The 26,117-nt window shown below is 44.5% G+C and overlaps 1 protein-coding gene across 1 annotated transcript; it reads right to left on the bottom strand.

Annotated features, from left to right (window-relative positions):
* Positions 1-640: 640 nt before the first annotated feature.
* Positions 641-21,076, bottom strand: Idh1 (isocitrate dehydrogenase (NADP(+)) 1). The gene is made up of 9 exons (XM_048458851.3): positions 20,942-21,076; positions 17,666-17,803; positions 13,330-13,621; positions 10,617-10,722; positions 8,515-8,692; positions 7,421-7,572; positions 4,247-4,387; positions 3,415-3,577; positions 641-1,542 (listed from the first exon to the last, which is right to left on the bottom strand). Exons 2-9 carry the CDS (start codon positions 17,785-17,787, stop codon positions 1,452-1,454), a joined length of 1,245 nt encoding a protein of 414 aa, XP_048314808.2. The 5' UTR covers positions 17,788-17,803; positions 20,942-21,076; the 3' UTR covers positions 641-1,451.
* Between the last annotated feature and the right edge of the window lie 5,041 nt (positions 21,077-26,117).

Raw genomic sequence — 26,117 nt, forward strand, 5'->3', positions numbered from 1 at the left:
CTGTCTCCCTATGAACTTACAAGGCAATGCCTACAGTCTTCAGTCTATGCAGTGTCTGCTCTGATAGTTTGTTAATAGTTCCTTAAGCCAGTCCTCTTTCTTTACACTGTAGAGTCCCCTCATTGTCTGTTGATTACAAACTTACACACTTTCCCCCACAGTAAACTACTTAAGAGAAAAACTGTATTTTCAAATTCAGTTCCTATGGCTAGGATATAACCTAATATTTGTGATGGTTAGTGTGAGTTTTCGACTGGACAAAGCCTAGAACCACTTGGGATACAGCCTCTGGGCATGCAGGGAAGGGATTATCTTGATTTCTGTTACACGTTGGTTGTGGGTAGCTCCACTTCCTGGGCAGGGAGTCCTAGACAATGTAAAACATGATGTAAAACCCAGGAAGCAGGCTAAGCATTAGCAGGCATTCACTACTCTGCCCTGGGACTATGGACACATGACCAGCTGCTTCAAGCTCCTGTTCCCTTATCTTCCCTGCCATGATGGGACTGTACTTTACACTGTGGGGCAAAACTAACCCTTTCTCCTTTAAGTGGCCTTTATCAAGGCATTTCACTACAATAGTAGGAAGAGAAATGAAGACGGCATCTAACCACACACAATAAATAAACACTCAGAAGAGTCATTAGCACTTAACTTTAATTAAAATGAACAGTTTGGAAGGACTGGACTGGAATAGTGTTTAGTATCAACTTCTGAAAAATCACATTTATATAAAAGAAATAAAAGAGGCCAGCAGAAATCCAAAAAGGTGCAGCTTTCACGATTGCACATGGGTGAAATGTGCTATCTGGGGTGGGATAATACTTAGGATAGGCCATAGGGGGAAGACAAATCAAAGAGGGAAAACCTCCCAGTCTGCATTTATTCTAGAGTTGGAATTCTCCAGTGGCCTTAAAATATACTTAGTATATTGGACACATAAATACTCTTTACAACATGGCTGCCATATATTTTAGATACATATGCTCTGTTCGTTGCAATCTTGTGTAGGCTCACTGCCCAGCTCTCCCACAACAGTATAACGTGTGCACACAAAGCCCCAGTGCTCACATTCAAGGGCAAAGGGAAGCGAGTGGCCTTCTTTTCTACCATACCGCACCTCTTGCCCACCATCTGGAGCACTTTTGATTTTGGTCATTTGTATTAGAGCAAGAGAAAAGGTGACAGTTAAGGTGAATGGGCACTAACATAATACCTAAACTGCTACTACACAATAAAATACAATTAAAAAAAGTCCCCACCATGTTCATTAAGGTGGCAATAACTGTATGAAAAAGAAAAAGCCTGCAAACACATAGAAAAGTTCAACTCTGTCTTCTAAACGAATTACAAAATGATTTTTGCTTCTATCCTTGAGTGTTATTTTAAAAAATGTAAACCTGTGGACTTAGTTACCACAAATACTTGTCCCGCTAAGTCCAGGTTTGACCTCAAAGTTTGGCCTGAGCTAGTTTGGCCTTCAAGTTTTCTCCAAGTTTGTCCATGAACTCAAATGTATTCAAGTAGTCAGAACGCTGGACACTGGTGGGAGAAAGAAAAAGAAAGAAATTTAGGCTTTTCTCTGGTATACTAGGAGGTAATTAAAAACAAACCCTAGCCATCCTACTCACATTTCTAGTGGCTAAATGTTTATAAGCTACAACCCATAGGTGATGACTGAGGTTCTAGGGCTGACCATGTTCAGGGCAGCCTGCAGCGAAGCCACAGATGCACACATGCACAGGGCAGTGGAGCCACAGGTGCACACACCCACAGGGCAGCGGAGCCACAGGTGCACACATGTACAGGGCAGCAGAGTCACAGGTGCACACATGCACAGGGCAGCCTGCAGTGGAGCCACAGGTGCACACACCCACAGGGCAACAGAGCCACAGGTGCACACACCCACAGGGCAGCGGAGCCACAGGTGCACACACCCACAGGGCAGCCCGCAGCAGAGCCACAGGTGCACACATGCACAGGGCAGCCCGCAGCAAAGCCACAGGTGCACACATGCACAGGGCAGCCTGCAGCAGAGCCACAGGTGCACACATGCACAGGGCAGCCCGCAGTGGAGCCACAGGTGCACACATGCACAGGGCAGCAGAGCCACAGGTGCACACATGCACAGAAGGCTACTTACTATGAAGCTTTGAACTAACAGGAGCTTCAGTTCAGTTCATGCTAATGTGACTAAACCATCCCACTTCTTATTTTTATTCTTAGAGATAACAAAGCCCATGCAGGGTAGAGCATGTGTTTACCCACATTTCTCTACATTGTTTCATATTCTTAAAAAAAGGTTTTGATGCTCTTATTTTCATTTATCTTAATAAAAACAAAAGGCAATGAATTGTCTGGGGGAAAACTGCTAATAACTGCCTAAAGAATAAGTTACAAAACCTCTACACTGGTAAAAATGTTCCAAATGTATCTGAGATTTAAGTGAAGAAACACGTAGTGAATGAGTCTGCCCCTTTCCTGGGCTACACTGACTATGACAGATCTCTGAGGCTATACTGGTAGGAATGTGGTATTAGTTTACATTTTAGTAGCATTTACTTTTTGTTTAAAATTTTATTTTTGTACATTTTTTTAAAGATTTATTCATTTATTATGTATATAGTATTCTCAGTGCTCTGCCTGCAGGCCAGAAGAGGGCACCAGATCTCATTACAGATGGTTGTGAGACACCATGTGGTTGCTGGGAATTCAACTCAGAACCTTTGGAAGAGCAAGTGGTGCTCTTAACCACTGAGCCATCTCTCCAGCCCCCATTTTTGTACATTTTTAGTTGAAATATAATTGTATCAAATTCCTCCTTCCCATTTCTCCCTTCAGCCACTCCCAAATTCCCTCATCCCTGCTCCTCCCTGTCCCTCCAGTCTCTGGTTAATAGGCTCTTCTTCCCTAATTACTATTGTTACATATGAATGCATATGTATGTATAAATATATAAACATAGCCAGATGAGTCCATTTTTTTTGTTTGTGTGTATATGGCTTCAGGGCTGACCTGAGGATTTCTGGAGACGAGATGTGTGTGCGTGTCTGCAGGTCAGTGTAGGTGCCTATGTTGGAACCCCTGGAGTTTTGAGCCACCAAACCTGGGTACTGGGAACCCAACTCGTGTTCTCTGTGAGAGCAGCAGGTGTTCTTAAGCACCGAGTCACCTTTCCAGCCTCGGGAGTTTGACTGGCAGGCCACTGTACCTGTGCACTTCTGTGTGACCTACGACCACTTTCCTGCTGCGGCGGCTGCAGAAAGATTGTCATCGCACAAAGCTGAGTAGGTTCCTACCTGCTACCCCACACACAACACACAGGTATTGTGCTGACCCCAGGAAAAACACACAACTCACACAATTCCAAAGAGGGGTGATTTGACCGCAGGACTCGGGGCATCTCGCACTTACTTGGGTAAGCCTTTAATGCAAGCAGCCAAGTCCTTAGTCATGAAGCCGGCCTCGATGGTCTCAATGCAGACTTCTTCCAGAGCCTTCGCAAAGAAGCTCAGCTCAGTGTTGTTATCAAGCCTCGCTCTGTGGGCTAACCCTCGGGACCAGGCAAAAATGGAAGCTATGAAAGGAAAACGAGACGTCTGCATTTTTATCACTCCGGTAATGGGGATTCCAAGTGTTTCACTCTTTCCAGAGATGGGGCAGGTTTTTGTTTAGGCGATGCTATGACTTAGAGACGAGTTTTAGGACAGTTGGAAATACTTTATCCGAAGCCCCATTACCCCTATGGCCTTAAGTAAGACTTCACTGTTCCAGAGGCAAAGGAAAATGCTTTGAAAAACACTCCTATCTGTAATATCTTCTCTCCAACAAATAGAAGATCAACTTTATGCATTTTAAAGGACATTAAAATAGCTCCTAGTAGCTGGCCATGGTGGCACACACACATAATCCCAGAATTTGGGAAGTAGAGGCAGGCAGGGGGATTGCTGCAAGTTCAAGGCTAGTACGTATGTATGTGTGTGTATATATATACATTCATACATATGTGTGTGTGTGTGTCCCCTAGGCTAGCCTGGGGTACATAGAGAGACCTTGTCTCACCACCCACTGTCCCAAATGAAACAAAGTGAAACAAACTTAAAACAAACCACAGCTCCTAGCACTAATAAGCCAGCAACTTGGTGATAGTTTTGCACAGGAGACTAAGAGGCAAAGCGTCCCAGTTCCTCTGAGATTGCCTTTGAAGATGTCTCTGGTTGGAAGTCAGTTTAGTGCAGCATCTTACCAATGGGGTTGGTGGACGTCTCCTGTCCTTTCTGGTGCATGCGGTAGTGACGTGTGACAGTGCCATGGGCGGCCTCCGCTTCTACCGTCTTACCATCTGGACAAATCAGCACACTGGTCATCATGCCAAGGGAACCGTAACCTGTGAGAGGTAGAGCATACAGTGTTGGGTCCAACTGCATGAACAGCACTGATCTGGAGATGAGAATAAGGGACTAGATGCTGGCAGACTGTGATAAACTTGGCACTTGTACATACAACTATCAATAATGCCTCTCTAGGCCCTTCAGAAACCAGGATCCTAGCTTCAGGGCTGAGTCAAACTGACTAGAGAGGCATCTTCATTGTCTTAGGATCTGCTCTGTGATAGGGGACCACTTATACTCCATTCTACTTCTGCAGCATCATGGTTCCCATGACTCACTGGCTAATAAAAGCACTCACTTCACTGAGCTGTGGGATTAGAGGAATATCCACATAAGCATGGACATGCGGCTGCATGCTCATCTCCCTTAGAGCGTCCTATCGAGAGTTCACTCTCTCGTTCTCACGAGTAGAATGCTCTTTTCTGGAGAACGGAAGTGAGCTCCCCCTGTCCTCACATGTGCACCCTTGCTGGGGTGGGCAAGAAAAGATTAAAAGCAGGAGGACTTGGATGCAGGGACGTCCTTTCCCTGTCAATTCTCTTGACATTTCTGTAGCTCCTAGGCAGAGAACCTTACTCCAACTTCTAAGTGCACGCAACTGCCTTTTCTTTTCAGACATCCTCCACTTGCTTACGAGGCACCTCCGTCGCTTTTGCTATTCTCCACGAACACCTCCTGAAGCTGATGGCACGCACTTATAAACAGGTTACAAGCACGCTATTCTTTCCTTTTTGGTCTGATATCAACTTTGTTCACTTTTTTATTATGGGGCGGTGCTGCACATGCACACGTTGAGGTCACAGGACACTTTTCAGCATCACTTCTCTCCTTCCACCGTGTGGACCCTGGGACCTAAACTGCCATCACCAGGGTTGGTGGCAGATGCCTTTGCCTGCTGAGCCACAGGTAGCAGCCGATGTTGCTTTGGTCATCTTTGACTTCAGTAACTTTTCCCTCTGTAACTTGTTATCTCAAGCATTTGGTGTTTAAAAAAAAAAAAAAAAACAAAACTCAAACCAAATTTGAGAATCACTCAATTCCCCTATGGTCAAATCTCATGGTGACAATGTAAAAAGAGAACCAAGTATCTAGGAAGGAGTAAAGTGAAGAGCCCCTAACCACACAAGGATGGGATCCGCAAGAGCCTGTTACCTGTCACCGGGTCCCAAGCATGCGCCAAAGGAATTGTGATTCCCCCTCCCACCGCCTATCTCTACCAATCTAAATCTACGCTCAGTGATCTGAGAGCATAAGAGCAACTGCGCATTTCGAAACTGGGAATCAAAGGTGAAGTGTTTAGAAAGGAAAGAAAGCTGCCTCTGTGTGGGCGCAGTAGCTCGGTCGCTGTGCCCGCCACCTGAGGCTTCAGCTGCACAGGACCGGAGAGGAACTCAGCATCTCACTGACCTGCACACCACCCAACTGTGGCTTCCTGGCTCCCATCCCATGAGTTTACTGAGACACTAGCTGGTGCCACTGTCAAGCTGAGGACATGAATGAAAGGCTGTCCCTCTCAGGAACCAAAGGGACACTGGATCTGTTGCCGTGTAATCTGACTGGTTCTCTGAGGTAACCTGACTTACAGGCTCTAGAGCAGTGGTTCTCAACCTTCCTAATGATTCAACCTTTAATACATGTTGTGCTCACCCCCAAGCATAACAACTTTTTTTGCTGTGTCATAACTGTAATTTTGCTACTGTTATGAATTGTATCGTAAATATCTGATGTGCACCCCCAAAGGGGTTGAGACCCACATGCTGAGAACTACTGCTCTAGGCAAACACAGGGTCTTGCCTGGGTCTTTTCTTCGGACTTATCACACTTTAGAAATAGAAATACTTCTCCAGATGGTTCTTCCTATGATGACAGGACATTTAAAAACAACGGATGTGGGGATTTAGTTCACAGTACAGCACCTGTCTAGCACACACAAGGTCTTAGGGTGACCGCGCACCTTTCCCAGAACTTGGATGACAAGGAATGGTTTTTTTTTTTTTATCTACCATGGAGACCTGGCAAAAGGACTGTTCCTTCCGCTGTTCACTCAGCATAAATGTTGGAAATTTTAGAGAGCTAGAGGATCCATGGAACCCACGCTATCTTCCGCTGGGCTGGTCTACTGGTTTTCAGATCGATGAGAGACACTCAGCTCTCACGAGAGCGCGAGCAGTGCCTCCTGGGAAAGGAAGCACAGTTGGGCTAAGCAAACATTCATCAGGGGAGATTCAGGCTCATGGAGTTCTCCTGTGCAAACCTCAACTGATGAACAACTTGGCCCTGAGGAAGTCAGGGAATTTGTTTGAAATTATTTCTCCCTAACACCCGGCACAACCATTCTGGTTCCTGGAATTTTTGTGAACCACATTGGGCTTTGCTCCCTCCCATGTTAGAAGCTGAACACCAAACAATTGCTTTACAGAGCATCAGAACAGCCTTCAAGGCTGGCAGAAGCATACATAGAATCCACTGCCAGATGAAGGAGCTCTTGGAGACCCCATCCTTGGGGGATCCCTCACTTCACTCCTTCTTGGTTTTCTTTCTACATTCTTCTGTTTCTCTGAGACAGCGCTTCTCTCTGGATTCCTGGCTGTTCTTGAACTCACCACATAGACCATTCTGGATTTGGAACTCAAAGAAATCCACTTGCTTCTATCTCCTGAGATTAAGGATGTGCACCACCACGCCTGGCCTCTTTTCACAGTCTCATCATGAGATGATGGAGAAACTGAGGTCAACTAGAGGCTTTGACACGTCGAGTGGGGTAAAAGGCTGAGGTGTGTCACCATTGTGAGACTGGAGCCAGGAATGTCAAAGCACCTCGGAACTTCCTGTGTGACCTTGAACAAAGCCACTGTCCCAGGAGGAGCTGCCCTTACCTGAGAAGAGTGCCTCCAGGGACCCCAGAGTGCTGACTTTTCGTCACGGGACAGTGAAGGACTAGGAAATTCCCTTATCACAGCCTGAGAACTGTGTGGAACGGCCTCACCGCCAGCAGACAAGGGCATCCCCCCGGCTCTCTGGCTGTTTACCTTGGGCCACGGAGTCCGACTGCACATCTCCGTCATAGTTCTTACAGGCCCAGATGAAGCCGCCCTCTGACTTCATGGCTTGGGCCACCATGTCGTCAATGAGCCTGTGCTCATACCAGATCTTCTGAGCTTCAAACTGGGATTTGTATTGCCTAAAACAAACAAACAGCAGAAAGCAAGAAGAAGACATAGTTAGTTTTCTCAGGGATGCCATTTGCAACTCCCAAAAGGAAGAGGAAACATTATTTTGAGTAGATACAGCACAAAGTTGGGACTGACAGCATGTGCTTAGATTCCTATCTAATCATCTTCTCATGGTGACTCCTCAAACTGGTCATCTCTAAGAACAATATTCTGTCTTAGGAATGAAGGTCTAAGAATTAATTAGGTGAGGAAAAAGATTCCCCCAAGTACTTTTTAAAGTCCTATTATTTTCAGTATAATGATCAGATTCTGAGATTTAACTTATTTTCAAAATGTATAAAGGGAAATAGACTACTGCACTGCTTGATACACTTCAGGAATCGGGCACACTGTGGGCATTGCCCAGGCTGGAACCGTGGGCAGCAGGAAGAAGCATCATCTCAGTGCTCCAGTGAAGGTCTCTCGTCTAATCTCCACGCCCCCGCCTGAACACCTGCTCTACAGGGAGTTAGGCCATGCGATGCATTGACACCGGCGTGCCTTACGCGTGACTGAAATGAAAACTGTTATATACTAAGACAAGGGACAGCTTAAGGCAGACCTTTCCATCGCAGCAAAGGTCTTTAGAAAAGAAACGAACTGGGTCTGCCTCAGAAACTCACTTTTGAACCATCAGTACTTTATAATATAAATGGGCTACTTTATTCAAACACTGAACAGTCCCTCCACCACCAAGAAATAAATGTGTGGCCCTAATTAGGAGTACATTTACCCTCTAGGGGCACTGAGAGGGGGTTCCTTCCAGTTCTGCTAAACTCAGACTTGACATTACCTAACGGAAGGATTAGTGATGATGCTAGTGATGATGCACCCCCTGTCTGTCCCAGGAGCTACACCCCAGATGCCAGCTTACTTGAAAACAGGAGAAGGAACAGAAGCGCTGTACTTACTTGTCATAGATGTCCTGGAAGATGTCTTTGAAACGTCCATCATACTTCTTCAGGATAGTGTTTTTGGTGCTTAGATACAAAGGCCAGCCCTTGGATAGAGCCATCTGGAAGGAGCTGTGTGCAAAATCTTCGATTGACTTATCCTGGTTGTACATGCCCATGGCAACACCACCTCCTTCTGTGAAGGGGAAACCACCACGAACGAAGAGAAGGAAGGTAAGGGCGGAGGGATCTGTAGCAGAGCTAGGACCATGCATAACCACCGAAGACCAGTCCCTCGGCAGCCATGACTGGGCCAGGACTGTGGAATTCCAGGTGACTGTCCAATCTGAATAGTCTATGACACAGGCACCAAGGAGAAGCACTTGCGCTAGATAATGATGTTAGAATGTGTGTCTGCAAGGGCAACAGCAGTAAGAAATCATACGGTCTTTAAGGCCCTGAAGACTGCAGGCACAGAGGCACACATCTTGCCCAGCACTTGGCAGTCAGAGACAGGCAGATCTCGGTCAACTTGAGGCCAGCCTGGTCTGCATAGTAAATACCAGGTTAGCCAGGGCTATACAGTGAAACCCTTCTCAATAAAAAAGGGCAGAGGATAAGGGAAGTAGGCAAGTAAATTGGAACTCTTTACACATTTTAAGAATTTCCAACATGTATTTTATTTTGTTAACGGTGTACATATATGATGTATATGTCTGTGAATGTGTGGATGTGGTACCTGGCTGCTATGGCACTCGTGTAGGCCAAGAGCCAAATTCTGATATGAGTCTTTGTCGTCTGTTGCTGTAGGCAGAGTCTCTTCTGTTGCTCACTGCTGTGTTTGTCAGGTTAGCTAGCTTCTAGAGTCCCTTACCTCTGCTTCCTATCTCCCTGGAGGGTCACATTTGCCTCTGTGCCTGGCTTTTTATGTGCGTTCTGAGGATTTGAACTCATGTTTGCCCAGCAAGCACTTTATCCAGTGAGGCACCTCCCCAGTTCCCAACAGGCTTTTTAAACTTAGGTTTGCTCAATCTTCAGTCATGGAGAAAGATTTGTACTTTAACTCCTGGGTGAAAATCTTCTCATTTCCTGGGAGATACTGGGCACACCTACAGTAATTGGTGGAAATAATTCTGTTTCCTTGTAATCACGGGTGTTTCACAACTCCTTTTAACTGACCTCTGTTATTACTGAAAGTCAGAACCTGAATCCATGCCAAGGCCTCAGGCTAACTGGCTGAGAACGTGAAAAACACTAAAACCCGCAGAACTAGATTCTACTAAAACAATATTGCTTAGAGGAGGTAAGGACAACAAACGCTTTCATTTCTGGACCATTTTCTTTAATGAACCTTTAAGATAAATCTGTGTATGTGTGCAGTGTGTGTGTGAGTGCACATGTGCATTCATGTCTGTGCATACCACTATGTGTGGAGACCAACTCAGGTGTTGGTCTTCCACCTTGTTTAAGGTGGGGTCTCTTGCTAGTAACTGCTGCAGAGGCCAGGGTGGGCTTCCAGGGCTTCTCCTGCCCCTGTCTCACCTCTTGTCCTAGAGAGCTGGGGCTACAGACATACAACTGTCCTTAGCTTAATGGGTTCTGGGGCTTCAAACTCAGGTCCTTAAATTTGTGCAGTGAGTGCTTTTACCAACAAAACTACCCGCCTATCCCTTAATGTACTTTCTTTTCTTGGCTTTACTTTTCAGTTGTTGTTACTAGAGATTTTCAAAAAGGTAAAAAGAAAATAATTTAGCAAATAATGAAATCAATTCTAAGTAGAAAGCCTAACAGAGCAAGGACAAAGATACAGGGCTGGAGATCAGGACACCTAGCTTGTACAATCCAGAAACAACAGATGCTGACACTTTCCACTCTAAGACAAATGCACGCTGGCACCTGTGTCTTTGTCTCTGCATTTCCACCTAGGCGTTAGGTTTTGCCCCTTTGCCTACCTGTGCTGTGGGAAAACATGTTACTCACCACTTTTTTATTTTAGCCGTTGATGTTCCTCAGAAATGTTGCATAGTCAGCAGTTGCATAGGGAGGTTTTTTACAAAACAGTAACAAGGTTGCTAAGGCCCCTGTTCAAATGTAATGCAGCTTGCAGGGGCTGCACATACCTTCAAAGCTATGCACCAAGTACGTCACCTTCTGACTTCCATCTTTTGGCGTGTAGGTTATCTCTACTTTCCCAGGCCCAGGAACAACAAAATCAGTTGCTCTGTACTGTGAAGAGGAAATACATATTAGGAAGAACAGTGCCCCATCAGGAAGTGCATGGGGGAGAAACAGATTACATAGTCAAACACAGCCGTGTAATCTGACGCTCTTTGGTTTCAAGAGACAGGGTTAGGAGGGGTCCAGGGAGACCTATTAGTAACAGTGCACGTTAAAGATCAGTAAGTCTTGACCAGGAGCCCACCACATGTACAGTAATTATGATTCAGAGAGGGCAGAGAATAACATTAAGTTCTGTCTTAACCTTGTTTCCATTGCTGCTATCAAATACCCCGCTAAAACCAATTTAGGGGACAAAGGGTTTATTTCAGCACAGTTCCAGGTCACAGTCCACCAGGACGGGCAGTCACAGCAGCACACGCTGGGGAGGCTGGTACTAGCACACCCATAATCAGAAAGGGAGAGCAATGAGTACACACACGCCTATGTTCAGCTTGCTCTCCCATTCAGTCTAAGGCCCAGCGTGGGATAGGGTGCCACCCACAGTCGGAATTTAAACAAAAACAAAAATTCCTCACAGACAAGCTCACAGGCCAACCTACTCAAGACCTTTCCTTCGTGAAGCTCCCTTCCCAGGTGATTCTATACTGTGGTAACAGATGATCCAAACTGTCCATCACGGATGTTTCAACTAGTAAGCTCAGAGCCGCATAAAGACAAGCGGAGGTGAGGGCAACTGCAGAGGTTTCAAATGTCACAAGTGGGTGAAATGAGACAATGAAGGAAGATGACCTTGGCCATGGTCAGGCAGGAGGGGCATGCCAACACCAGCCTGGTGTTGATGACGACAGCAGGTCCCGTACTATCCTGACTCTAAGCTAGAAATCCAAGGCTGAGCAAATCTGATTCCAACAAGTTTTTCAAGAAGGAATGGGGTGGGGGTGGGGGGATGGACCAGGTCAAGCGGCCTGGGAGGTGCCCTGCTCTGAGATTTTCAGGGCTGAGTCATTCTCTGTGGTGATCGGTCTTTCCAGCACCAGACCTATATCCACAAGAGGCAGTCCCCCTGAAAGCAGCAGTGACAGGCCGCTGCCTTTCGAGGGCAGGTACTTCCCAGTTGAGACATTGTATCCAGCACACACCAGGTATCCACAAGTCATTGCCCAATGGGATCTTTCCCTGTGATCTGTTTTATCCAGTAACTAGAGTCAGGCACCAGTGGGGGGGGGGGGGGGTGGCAGCCACACCTGCTGCTTCACAGTAACCCTAGCCACAGTGTGTAAAAGAACAGAACAGTCAAGTAACAGAAAGGACTTCTGTCATAGGAAGTCTGTTAGTATAGTAACTCAGACATCCACGTGCCCTAAAATACTTTGTAAAGATCTATAAACATTTAACAGAGAGTCAACATGCTGTTTCCAAAAAAAAAAAAAACCAAAAAAGCTATTCTTCCAAATAACAGATACCACAAAAATTAAGTAACAAAAGAACAAACAAAACAAAAAACTAACTAGGCAGTAAGTTGTCAGGTAGTGTCAAAGAGAGGGAATTGGCACTTCTGCCATTTAGACTCTCTTGCTCAGGCCTTTCGGAGACATCTGTGAAGGGCTGGCCAGGATGAAGCAGCATCATGAGCCACAATGTGACACAGAAGCCACAGGACATGTCCAGGACCAAGCTGGTGCCCTTCTCCCAGGAACACAGGTACACCTGCTGTGGCCACGCTGCCATCAGGGATGACACCTCTGGAGGTCAGTATTACACATTTCCATTTGTAAGTTTCATTTATAAGCTAGTCTCTATTAAAACCTGAAAAACAGACTTTGGAATCTGTCATTGCAACATTTCTGCTCAGCTCACCAATGAGACTGTTATACAAGAACAGAAATGGCATTTGTTTTCCAAGCAGTAAAGAATGCTTTACCAAGACTGACTTCAACTCTTGGGTGACTCTCCCTTATCCACAAGCGATCAGTTTTAGTACGTTTGGGAGGGTTCCTCTCCCCTCCTTGATTTTCTGAGACAGGGTTTCTCTGTGTAGCCCTGGCTGTCCTGGAACTCATTCTATAGACCAGGCTGGCCTCAAACATGGAGATCTGTCTGCCTCTGCCTCCTGAGTGCTAGGATTAAAGGTGTGTGCCACCACTACCCAGCATTGTTTGGTAGTTCTTAAGGTGGCTGCTTATTAGAATCAGCTGGGTTTTAAAACAAAATAAAACAAAAACCCCTGATCCTTCCAAAATTCAGACTTCAGCTGCTGTAGGATGGGAGTCTGATACTGGAAGTGAAACAAACAAGACAACGGAGCAACAATGAAATACAGCCATCAGCACTCCCATCGACAGTGAAATCTCATGAGAGGATCCCACTGTGCGGCCAGCACCGAAAACCGCCCATCTGAGGCTATGGTATCACCAAGGCAAAAATGAGAGTATCATGTGGATAACTTAACAAAAGGATAAAGCTATGTTTGGGGAAAAAGATGGGTGCTTATTTGACAGTTTATCTGTATTTTCATCCTTTCCTAAACATAAATATACAGTTTACACATAACATATGTTGGACTTCTCTTAAGGGCAGAAAAACCCAAAGAACAAAACACAGAAATAAGAGCTATAGATTCACGAAAAATCAAATTACGTTCAAACTACTTACTTGGTCTCCATAAGCATGGCGACCAATGATGATGGGTTTCACCCAGCCTGTCACCAGTCGGGGGATATTTTTGCAGATAATAGCTTCCCTGAAGACAGTGCCACCGAGAATGTTTCGGATGGTGCCATTTGGTGATTTCCACATTTGCTTCAACTTGAACTCTTCAACCCTCTTCTCATCGGGGGTGATGGTAGCACACTTGACCCCAACGTTGTACTTCTTTATGGCTTCTGCAGCATCCTTGGTGACCTGGTCATTGGTGGCATCACGATTCTCTATGCCTAAGTCATAGCTTGGAGAGGGAGAGATGTCAGTGTAGCTTTGTGGACAAACTGACAGGCTGTCACCTGCCTGCAGAGCTGGCCGGGCCAAAGCGAAGACCCCAAACACATCTAAATATGCTAAGTTTTAGCATCAATACATTCTAAACAAAAAAGAAAGAAAGAAAGAGAGAGAGAGAGAGAGAGAGGGAGGGAGGGAGGGAGGGAGGGAGGGAGGAAGGAAGGAAGGAAGGAAGGAAGGAGGGAAGGAGGGAAGGAAGGAAGGAAGGAAGGAAACCACTAGGAGTCTGGGCCCTGCTTCCCTGAACTGTAGTCAGTGGGAAGCTGTCTTTCAGGAAACCAAGGAACTCAGCTAAACTACCTCCTGCTTTTCACCATATAAAGGCAAGGACAGCAAATGGGAACCCTTGGCCTGTTTTCTCTCCACATAATTAGCATATGAATTAAATCCGAGTACAACTTTATTTTCCCATAATAAGTTTTATACCTTACCAATAAAGAGGTGGAGCGTTAAACGGGATTTTTTTTTTTTTTTTTTTTTTTTTTTTTTTTTTGGCACTGAAGTGGTGGGAAGCACAGGTCTGTTGATCAACGCCAAAAGAGCTAAGGACTCTTTTTGCAGAAGCCAGTAGTCATAAGGTGAACCTTCGCCTACTTCTTGGGTAAGTCTCTTTGTTCTGGAAACAAGCCTGCGGTTTATTGGGTAAGCAAAGGAATCCACCAACCACCGTGTACACACGATTTTTAGCTCCAGCTCTCACAGTACGGACCATTCATAGAGGAGCGAACGCTGGCTGTCCACAGAGCACAGAGAATGACCGTAAAGCTTAAGTATGTAATGGTTTACTGAAGGTAGTACAAGCTGGGCAGTGGTGGCGCACACCTTTAATCTCAGCACTGAGGAAGTGGAAGCAGGGGGACCTCTGGGTTCGAGGTCAGTCTAGTCTACAAAATGAGTTTCAGGACAGCCAGGGCTGTTACACAGAGAATTCCTGTCTTGAAAAAGTGAAAAAACAAAACCAAAACAAACAAACAAAATCAAACCAGAAAAAAATCCAAACAAAAACAAAACAAAAATCATTAAGTGATTTATTTTGTTTTCTATGGCTTTACAGAAAGCTTTATTTCTCAAAACCAGCTAAGAATTAATCTGTCTTTCTCTTTTAGCCTTTGTATCTTCCTTTCTCAACTGCTGGTGCAGAGAGACAGTCACTTTAATGTGTTCCCAAGCAAAGATGTTTTCTGTTTCAGCTTTCGACAATTCAGATACCACATGTAACACAGTCACGCACATTCTCATCTTTTGTGCCTAGAACATGTTGGCTATCCACAGATATCCAAGCCCACTGCACAGGACTGTGGATAATGTTTTTCCTGTTATCAAAGCCATTTCTCAGGAGAACCTGTCCACAGATGGGTAGGTTTTTCCTTTGTCTGCCTTGTTTTAGTATTTCTGGGAGAAAGGAAAGAATAAAAGGCCTGGACCACTCTGTTGTCTCTATTAAAAAATGAAACAACAAAACCCTAACTACCCTACATTCCTTCCCTACCATAATAACCAGTTATCACAATAATTGGGGAACTATTTAAATCTGTTTGAGTCTTTAACAGCCTGCAGTCATATACTCCTTTCTTTCTGGGCACAAGTGCCCCCTCCCACTTCTTTTGTTTAGACAATGTCTGACACTGTAGACGAGGCGAGCTGGAACTCACAGCAACCCTTTGGCTTCAGCGGTCCAAGAACTGGGATTACAGGCATGAGCCACAAGGACTCTTCTTTAACACGCCTACGCAGGCTGGGGGAGAGAGTTCAGTCACCAAAGTTCTTGTCCTACAAGCATGAGGACCTGAGTTCAATACTTGGAACTTACCTTCAAAGACAATAAAGGGCTAGGCATGAAAAACAATCAAGACATGATTATGCATTTGTAATTTCAGAGCAAAGAGGATTCCTGAGCCTTGCTGGCTGGTCATCCCAGTTTACTTGGTGGATTCCAAGTCAGTGAAAGGACTGCCTCAAAAAAAAAAAAAAAAAAAAACACAAGGTTGTCCTCTGGCCTATATGCTATATGCACAGCTGTGTGCGTATGTGTATTAATGTACATGCACACATAGAAAGAAAGAGAAAGATAGGAGAGATGCTAAGTAAATAGGAACTTTTGCTCCTAGACTAACCATTTAGCTGGGTGTATTGGTCCATGGGCTCCAGGTCAGCTTGGCCTACATAGTAATTTCTAGGTTAACCAGGGCTACACAGTGAGACTTTGTCTCAAAACAACAAAACAAAACAACAGTAAGCAACAAAACAAAAACAAACAAAAAGAAGTTCTAGGGAGATGGCTCAATGGTTACAACCACTTGCTGTTTTTGCAGAGGACCTGGGTGTCTTTGATGTCAGAACCCACATGCTGGCTCACAACCAGTTCAGGCGATCTGATGCCCTCTTCTGGCCTTTGCAGGCACCAGGCATGCATATGGAACATATACACATTTAGGCCAAATAGTTATATACCTAAAATAAAGAAAAAAAGTGAGAACACCCCCCCCCCCACCCGACACACACACACAAAAGCCCTTTGGCTCACTTATTGCCATGCAAAGTTCTGAATGGAAAAAGTTTCTAAAATGTTTCTTTAACTCGCTTGGAAACTCTGTGGGGTGTGTGCGTGTGTGTGTGTGTGTGTCCATCTCAATATGTTTGGGGTCTTCAGCAACTACAATATTGACTTTATTTTAGTTGCAATACAGACAGTACACCAGCTTAGGTTACCCAATCAAAAGGTGGCTAATGACATCATGTGAACTAAATATCTGCACTCAACTAAGCAACAGGACATGTACAATGAGAACTTCTAGTTTGCTTTAAATGTATTGCTCACCATTATACAATGCCAGTCTCTGACCACTTCATCCTTGTAAAAAATTGTCTCTGTGTAGTTCAAATGCACAAAATAAATGGACAAAGAGAAAGCGAGGCAGACAGCAGGAGGTGGTGGCAATGCCTTTAAGAGGCAGGTGGACCTCTGAGTTTGAGGCCAACCTGAACTTTAGAGCAAGTTCCAGGACAGCTGGGGAGGCAGGGAGAAACCCTCTCTCAAAAAACAAAAACCAACAAATCAAAGTGGGTCCAGGGGAGAAAAAAATCAGAAAAAAAGAGGAAAGAATAAATAACATACTTCTTAATTTCCTAATCTATCTCTCAACACAACAAACCCAGGGCAGAGGGACACTGAGGCTTAGGGACCTGCTCTGGAAGGGGAGGTGGCATTCTACTGAGTAACTGCATGAGAAGGACAGAGGAGGAGGGATGAGGAGGAAACCCTAGCCACTGACTCAGCAGACCGACGGAGGATCCGCTGGAAAGGACACACTGAGTTCTTCACAGTTAGGTCACTGGCTCTTACTGTCCGCTACTTTTTTCCTTTCTATGAATACATTGCACTTCTCTAGACTGCTGATTTAATAAAACCTTCAACAGGGAAAATGGAGTTAGAAAAGCCTCAAAAATCGCCACTTTTCCTTTATAATTCTTAACTGTGAACTAATGGCAATCTCACATTTTCTAACAGTGTTGAAACAGAAGACTCCCTGAGGGCTGGCAAGAGATGGCTCATTGGAGTTTGATACTTGGTGCCCATATGGTAAAAGAAGAGAATCCACCTTATCCTGACCTCTACATGTGGCATGTACACACACACACACACACAAAAAAAAAAAAAACTGTAAATGAAAATTTCAAAAAATAAAATTCACGTGTATATATTTAAGCTAAAACATAAGCTTGGGCTAGGGATTATGGTATATTACTTTTTTTCCTGAATTTGGGAAACTGAGGCAGGAGGACTGCTGTGAATTCAAGGCCAATCTGGGCTATCTAGCAAGTCTTTATATCTTAAAGAAAACCAAAGAAAAAAAATCCAAACCAACCACCAACAAAAAATTTTAAATGCTTTAATCACAAAACACAGTTATTATGCATGTAAAAAAACACGTCAGGTACATTTTGAAACTACATTTCTGAGTTTGCTAGCTACACGGAAGAGCATTTCATTTACCTGTGCAGATCCAGTTCCACATAGGGAAGAATGAGTTTTTCTTTAATCAATTCCCAAATGATTCGTGTCATCTCATCTCCTTGCATCTCCACCACAGAACCGCCATGAATTTTTTTGGACATTTTTACTTCAATAACCCTTAGAAAAAAAGATACACACGTTGTCATGGTATAAAGCAGAAATGAAGTATCGATGATTTGTTGACTATTATGAAAGAACGGTTACAACAACTACATATAATAACAACTACCAGTAGCAGAACTGAGAAATCTATGTAAGACACCATGCTACAATGCTTATGTGTGGCTTCCACGCCAGCAGTATAAGACAGTCCTGTAAGAAATTATTTTCCAGCTAGAGAGAAAAATGTCTTTGCCAAAGCCATCTGGCTAGAGTGTGTGTGGGGGACCCGACGCTGAAACATGCCCTTAATAATATAATCATTATTCTCAATCGTTGGCTGTCTTGTAAGAGTGGTCCTGTTATGGAGAGGTGATTCAACGGTTCTTAACACCCATATTCAGGCAGACTCCAATAGTGGACAATGAAGGATTCTTTGCAGAATTAGGCTTTCCTATTGATACTACAGATATTGGTAATGTGGGGCTATATTACAGAAGTGATTCCTCAGCAAGGGAAATCAGAATATGGGACAGCCCCTGCCTAGCACCCATGCTTATCTAAGTCATGTTCCTTGGTATCTCAAGTCCTGCACTGCTCCTCTGGCTCTTCAGGGGCAAGAGCAGCTATCTGGGGGATGGGCCACCATACTGTTCTATAAGGACGGATCACTTCAAAAAGTGTGAACTTATCTGGTTCCAATACAGTGCAAGGTGGACTGCCTCACACAATAGACACTATATTGGGATCCTTCCGGAAATACAGCTGCGTTATACCTAAGGACCAGGAAGTCAGCAGAGTTTAAAGCAATTACTAGTTAACAACCTAAAGCTGTCTTGAAAAGTACAGCTAACTACTTGGGCCCTAAGTTAACAAAAATGTAATGATTATTAGACAGTATGTCTCAACTCCTCACAAACCAGGACTACTTCCCCAATTCTCAAGTCCCAATTTTACTTCTTAGATTTGTAATTCTAGAATTCTATTTCTAGTATCAAGATGGTACCCTTAGTCTACTACCAGAGAAGTTTCTGGAAGGCAATTAGAACAAATCAACCAACAGGTGTAGGTGGACCAATACTACCTATCAGATACAACTTAAAGATTAACTTACAATAGGGCATAAAGTCCATAATTAATTCTATCTTTACCATGACTGTGCTTTAAAGTTAAACAAAGTCAAACAAGAAAAGGCAGCAAATTTATCTCGATTTTGATACCACATTTTCACGGCCATGTTCCTATACAGCATTGCACAACAGTTATGACTAGGCTATTTTCCTGGGATGGCAAATACAGCTAATAAAAGATCACAATGCCTGGAATGTCTGCAATTTCTGTTCTGGTTTGTTATTTCCTTCTTGGTGAATATGTACTCTGCCATAATCTTCCTACATCTCAGAATGCACAAGTGAGATATGTCAGATTTCCCTCACTTTATCTATCATTTTTTAGCACCTGTTAACTAAAATAGTGAAGCTGTATTGTGACTATTATTGCATGCCTGAATTTGCTTTCACGGGACATGGGCTTTAGGTATCCCTGGATTCCCTGCATCCTCGGGTCTCACATTTTCTGAATCCACCCAACCTCTACTTTTGAAGGAAAGTGTGATCCAAGCTCAGGGGCCACCAGCTCATTTACATTATCTGAAGACAGCTGAATTCCAATGTCTTGACATGCTTGTGCAATTCCAGAAAATAAACAATGATAACAACAGACTAGTTGAAGCAATAGGAGCCCTTTGCCATACTTAATTTTATTTCCATAAATCTCAAGCTTCTATTTTGAGCCAATTTATTTTTTTTTCACTTGAGTTCAAGTTGCAAAACATACGGGGACACTAAGGAAGTAGTTGCAGTATATTTTTGGAAAATTCCTGCTTCCCTCTTTTGCAGTACTAACACACCAACGTCCAATTAACTGTCCAGTGTGGCCACATTAATGAAAGCAGGTTGAAAGGCTGAATTGCTAATTCTCATCTTGATGGTGAATGGACTTCCAGTTTGAACAAGGCCTCTCAATTTTGCTGACTCAAACAGCTGCAATTTCAATTTATCTTGTAAAACAAATCAAAATCGGGAATAGAAAGTCTTAACATACTAACACCCCTGCCAGGAGGATTTAGTTTCTTTTAATACCAGCCTGACAGCCCAGTTTATCTGGTTTAAAGTACAGTGCTGAGTGTATCTGGAGGAGCAAAGGGCAGCTTATTTGCACAGGAGCTTTCCAAATAAAGGTCAAAAGACCACAAGTATCTTTGCTCGCACAAGAAGGAGGGTGAGTACCCAGGGCGAGCACCTTATTCCTGGCTTTTTTGCGGGTCTATGGTTTGCTCGACCTCGGCTGACACTGTGAGCCAGCAGATATCCTTGTGGGCGTTGTGCAAGAGGTCTAAAACTGTAGTTGACTCGGTTCCTGCTTCCAGATCCCTACGCCTGCCCCGTCTCTCAGCGGTGCCAGGTCCACCCAGCTGGCTGCAGAACTCTAATCCAGGAGGAGCAGGACAGAAGGTGGGAAGGGGCCTTCTCTCAATCCTCAGGGCGCCCCCAAGTGGCTAAGCAAACACTCTAGATAGAAACCGGTGGTCCGCCCACCCTCACCCCCTCCCTCACGTACACTCTGACTTGCACTTCTCCAGCCTCAAGGCAGGTCCCACCTCCGAAACCTAGAGGGAGTGCTCAGCACACGCCTATAGTTCCCGGCTCACGCCCTTTCTACAACCAGTTCCCTGTGGCCACATATTTTCTTCCTCTTACACCCTAGACTAAGGAGTTCTCTGCGTCCTCTCCCCAGCTAAATTCTCTTCCGCGGGTGCAGATTTGCTTTGGCACTTGTCACTGCGTGTAACGTCCTCGCCGCCCGGCTCTTACGATCCCACCCTCGGGAGCGCCCTTCTATACAGAACGGCAAGCAGCACTCCGCTACCCCCACTTTCCTTCCCTAAGCCCAAACTTTGGAAGTGTCCCTCGGTGCACCAGGGCCTTTCCACTGAGTTCGCGTCTGCACAAACATCTTGTTTTCTTTTCTCTCACTCCAGCCTTCTACGGAATAGCCTAACAGTGAGGGGCGGCGGCTGCCGCTAGTAGCCTGGGGGCACCAGCAGGGAGGGGGAAGAAGCGCCTGCTTGCAGCCCGGGGCGTCCTGGCTACTCACCCGCTCACACCCGTGCGCACAGACTGTCTCAACCCAGCCGCTGCTGGCTCAGCATCCGCCACAACCTTCGCACCGACGACCAGGGGCCGGGTCAAGGCTTTTTAACTCTTCCCGGCTTTGTCTCCTCCCAGGCCCCACCCCCTCAGCCCACCTCCCGTGGCCCCGCCCCCTCCACGATGTCATTCGCTGGGCGCGGACTTTCTAGGGTGGGCGGGGCCGTAGGATGCAGCCTCCGGGGTGTTCCCGGTGGGGGATGGGGCTGGGCGCCGCCGGGATTCCTCCGGAGCACCCTGCCGCTGAGGAACGAGAATGCCACCTACAGGCCGGCTCCGGACGTCGGTGTCCTGGTTCTCACCTAAGGAGAGCTCCTTTGACTGGATTTTGGCAGGTTCCCTTCGTGGCGTTTCCGGATGCTCCTTAATCTGGAATGTGCATTTTGAAGAATATGCGTTTGGGGGGGGATCTCAAAAGTGGGGAGTGGCTATAGGCGCTGCTAGAATGCAAAGGCTGAACCGGCCGCCATACCACCTCAATAATTCACTTCACTACCAATGATCTGTATTCCCAACAGTTACTACTTATAAATAAGCCCCATTCAGCGCTTGCCAAGGAAGACAATGAAGTTTATTTTCTAGGTTCCGATGAAGCTTACTAGAGATACAGGATACAGGACTTTTGATTCTAAGAGTGGGTTAAAAATATTCCTATCTCTCCAGAGGTTTCTTTTCTGTGTTCCTTAGTCTTGAAACAATAATATTATGACTTGTAGGACAATAGGTCCCTGATTGCTCAAAATTCAATCTTCCAAAATTCACCTTTAAAACATCCAACATTGCAGTGTAAAGTTATGAGTACAAGACAATTAGCAAGATGCATTTGGGAGTATTTCCCCAGCTGGAAAAGGAATAATGAATATAGTGTTCGCTGTCAAGTGGATGAACAGGTACTGGGGGCCACTTCCATTTATTCTTATGAGATGATTAGAGAGGGTGTGAGTTTATACCTTCACTTCTTATCTCATACCCTAAATCACACGAGACGGTAAATGTTACTTCCTACTGCATCAGGCTCTTATCGTTTATTCTTGTGTTTATTACTAAAAGTAACTATTCCTATCCATTTGTGTTATAGAAAGCATTCTAGAATAAATTCAGGAAACAGAATAGAGCACAATAAGAAGTATTGACTCTACGTAATGGCATAGGGTGTGATACAGGACGAAGGTGAATGTAGGCATAAACATCCTCGTTATGTTCTAAATATGTGCCAGGCATGCTGAACGTGTCTCTAAGACACGGAGATGGGAAATACGGCACTCATGAGCATGTCACCGTCTGAAACCATGTTTCCAAGGACTATAGCATATGATAACTGATATATAACTGAAAGCGAGTATTTGTAGATGCCTAGAATTGAGTTACATTAAAATATTACAAAATAACCATGTACAGTAGTGCATATTTGTATTCCCTACACTCAGCAGGAGGACTGACTGCCTCAAGATCCAGGCTAGCCTTGTCTACCTAATGGGGTCCAGGTTAGTCGGACCCCATTTCAAAACCAAGAACAGCCAATACCCTACTCATAAATAAATACATGGGTAAAACCACATGGGATCATAAAATAAAATAAGTTTATAGACCAAATGACTAAAAAAATTACAAAGCATTTTTAAAGGTAATTATTTGTGTATATATGTGAGCATGGGGATGTACATGCCACAACAGGGATGTGGAAGCCAGAGGATAATTTCTAAGCGTTGTCGGTCAAAAGGCTCACGGGAGAAATGCTTTGACCCAGCTGCCTCCTTCTGCCCTCATGGAGCAGGACCTCACCATGTCAGCAACAGTTAGACTTAACAACTGATGTTCGGCTGAAGTTGCATTGCTGTTAAAAATGTGAACATAGAGTTCACTGCTTCTATTTACTCTGCTCACTGCACTTCCGTGCACATGGCTTGGTACTGTTTATTTTCACTTACACATAGAATCTAAATATTTGAATACTGTCTGGCACAAAACACTGTTGCAAACATCAGTGGAAACCTGGTCAGAAAATGTCTTTCGCATCTGTTTGGCTCTGAGACACTCATTCAGATGATGGGATTCCCAGGAAAATCCAAAGCTACCGCATTTTCATTTTGGCCATCTGAAAACAAAACAAAACAAAACAGAACAAAACCGAAAAACAAAAAACAAACAAAAACAAACTTGAGGTAGTGGACTGGCGAGGTGGTTCAGTAGGTCAAGGCATTTTCTTCCAAAGTAGATCTTCTGAATTCAGCCCTCGGTACCCACATGGCAGGAGAGAACTGACTCCTGCAAGTTGTCTTCTGACCCCCACATATGTGCTGTGGCGTGCATATGTACATAGATGTGCAGGCATGCATCCATACATGTCCAAAATAAGTTTAAACAAACAGGACTTGATCACTTCTGTCTTAGAGTCTTTATTGCTGTGGAGAGACACCATGACCACCGCCGCTCTTACAAGAAAAATATTTAATTGGGGTGACAGCTTCCAGTTCATTATCATCATGGCAGGGAGCATGGTGGTGTACTGGCTACATCTTGACTTGCAGGGAACAGGTAGTCAACTGACACACTGGGAGGCATCCTGGGCATAGGAAACCTCAAAGTTTGCCCCCACAGGGACACACTTCCTCCAACAAAGCGACACCTCCTAATAGTGCCACTTCCTATGAGATTATGGGGGCCAATTATATTCAAAGGAGCACAACTACGTATCCATGAAGGTTATGGGCAAGAGAACAGCAAAGGTGAGTGCTACACTTGGGGTTTGGGTGATAGAACACCCCTCAACAAGGAAGGGAGATGGACGTGGATTGGTTGGCTAAGATAATGAGTGAAACTCCAGGACTGTTTGAAAGTGTGTGAAAAGTGTGAAAGGCTGTGTGACAGGAAGATGGGGTGTCCAGGAGGCAGCTAGCTACGTGCATCTGGAGCCCAGAAGAGGTGGCTGAGCAGGGGATGTGAACCTGGGTTTTGGTGGTGTCTATTACCAGCACTGAAGACGGTGTGGGAGCTCATCCAGAAATTCTGTCAGGAGAAAAGCCTACCAGGCTTGTCTAAATCTTTAAGGGTCATGTGGAAGATAAGAGCCTCCCACCCCGAAGAGAATGAGGAACTCGGGTTAGAGACTCCCAGTATCTGATGTGGAAGCCAATAGCTCAGAAAGTTGCTAAAAGGAAAGAAGTACTAAGGAAAATGACAGAGCCCGGAAATAACTTGGCAAGCAGGAAGATCTCACGAACGCAATTTTAGAAGGATGACTCCAAATTGATTATGACAGGAGCCATGGTGCAGAAAGCAGTTGTGAGCGGAAGATATTAGGAGGGAGACAAGAAAGATGATTGCGAGGAAAACACTTCTTAATAAAGATTGTCTCATGTAGTCCAGCACTGATTTGCTATGTAGCTGAGGCTGGTCTAGAACTCCTGATCTTCTTGCCTCCACACCTCAAATGCTAGGGTTACAGGCTCCTCCTATACCTACCTGGCTAGAAAACATGATTCCGTTTTGATGACTCCACACTTTCCCAGCATTTGGCAGACTTGCAGGCCTTTTGTCTTAAGCAGAGTGGATCTGAGTCTGTTACTGTGGAGTCGTTTGTGTTGGTTGTTTCTGTTTCATTTCCTTATTGTGCCAATAACAATGTAAAACACATCTTTCTTTATCTTGCTTGTTTAAAATGCTTGTATCAATTCTTTAAGCTCGACTAGTGGAACTGTAAGTGTTAGAACAAAGAATATAAACATGTTTACAGTGTTTGTGAGATCCGCCAAATCATTTTGCCGGCAGCATATACCCATTTACGCTTTCACACAAAGTATGAAAGAGTGGTAATTTCATGATATTCTATCTAGAACTGAGTCTTTCAATAAGACCAAACAAAACTAAACAAACAAACAAAACCAAAAAAAACCAAATAGTTTTTGCAATATTTACCAAAGAGAAGCAAAGCTTCATAGACATCAATTGATTATAGGCACTGGGCAGGTAATGTTGGAAACGAGTCCGCTGGGCCAGGACTGCCCTGCCCACAGGTCAGGTGCTAACATCACCGTTAACTGTGGAAATTGAAAGCCTTTTGTACACAGTCAGACAAGGATGCCCACTCTTCCCACTTCTCAATACACAATACAGCAATTAGGCAAGACACCGGCATAAAGGTATCCAGATCAGGGAGGGAAAAGTGAAAATGTCCTGTCTGTACATGATATTACCTTAGGTATAGGAAATCTTAAAGCTGGGAGTAAAAACCTGTTAGAAGCAGTGCAATTGAGAAGTACTGTATATCACACAACCAACACACAAAATCAACAGTATTTTTATTCACCAATGACAAATTCCTCAAAAGAGATACAGAAAACAATCTTACTTATAATAGCTACAGAATTAAAATTCTACCTGGGCGAGGTTGTTGTGTGATGTTTTTATTTGTATGGCTCTTTGGGGGGGGACCACCCACAAAAATAAATCACACACAGAGGCTTATTCTTAGTTATAGATGTTTGGCCTTAGCTTGGCTTGTTGTTTGCCAGCTTTTACTTAAGTTATCCTGTCTACCTTTCACATCTGGGCTTTTATCTTTCTCTATTTCTGTATATCTTCTCTGAAATTACTTCTTGCTTGCTGTGTAGCTGGGTGGCTACCCCTGGTGTCCTCCTCTCTTTCTCTTGCTCTTCTTTCTCCCCTATTTATGCTCTCTGCCTGTCAGCCCTGCCTATCCTTTCCCCTGGCCATTGGCCATTCAGTTCTTTATCAAACCATCAGGTGTTTTAGACAGGCAAAGAATTACAGCGTTAAACAAATGCAGCATTAACAAAAACAACACATCTTAAAGTAATTTTCTGCAACACATGGTGGCACACTCCTCTAGTTCAGCACTTGGAGGCAGAGGCAGGAGGCTCTATCTACATCAGTTCGAGACCAGCCTGGTCTACAAATCAAGTTCCAGGACAGCCAGCACTACACAGAGAAACCCTGTCTCGAAAAAACAAAAAGAAAAAAAAGTTAAAATCCTTAGAAATAAATTTAACTTTACAAAGGTGATACTGAAAAGTATAAAACAGATGAAAAACTGCAGAAATAGACAGAGACAGTGTTTGCCTTCATCTAGAAGAGCATTTTCTCTCTCTCTCTCTCTCTCTCTC

Source organism: Myodes glareolus, chromosome 1, assembly GCF_982192425.1.
Source record: "Myodes glareolus chromosome 1, mMyoGla1.1, whole genome shotgun sequence".
Lineage (NCBI taxonomy): Eukaryota > Metazoa > Chordata > Mammalia > Rodentia > Cricetidae > Myodes > Myodes glareolus.

What these genes read in the sequence shown, in the direction of transcription:
- Idh1 (XM_048458851.3), bottom strand. Translation starts at nt 17,787, where the DNA reads ATGTCCAAAAAAATTCATGGCGGTTCTGTGGTGGAGATGCAAGGAGAT. An exon ending in GTGGAACTGGATCTGCACAG is followed by an intron (nt 13,622 to 17,665) that starts GTAAATGAAATG and finishes TCCCTCTCCAAG; the next exon opens with CTATGACTTAGGCATAGAGA. An exon ending in GTCGGACTCCGTGGCCCAAG is followed by an intron (nt 4,388 to 7,420) that starts GTAAACAGCCAG and finishes TACCTCTCACAG; the next exon opens with GTTACGGTTCCCTTGGCATG.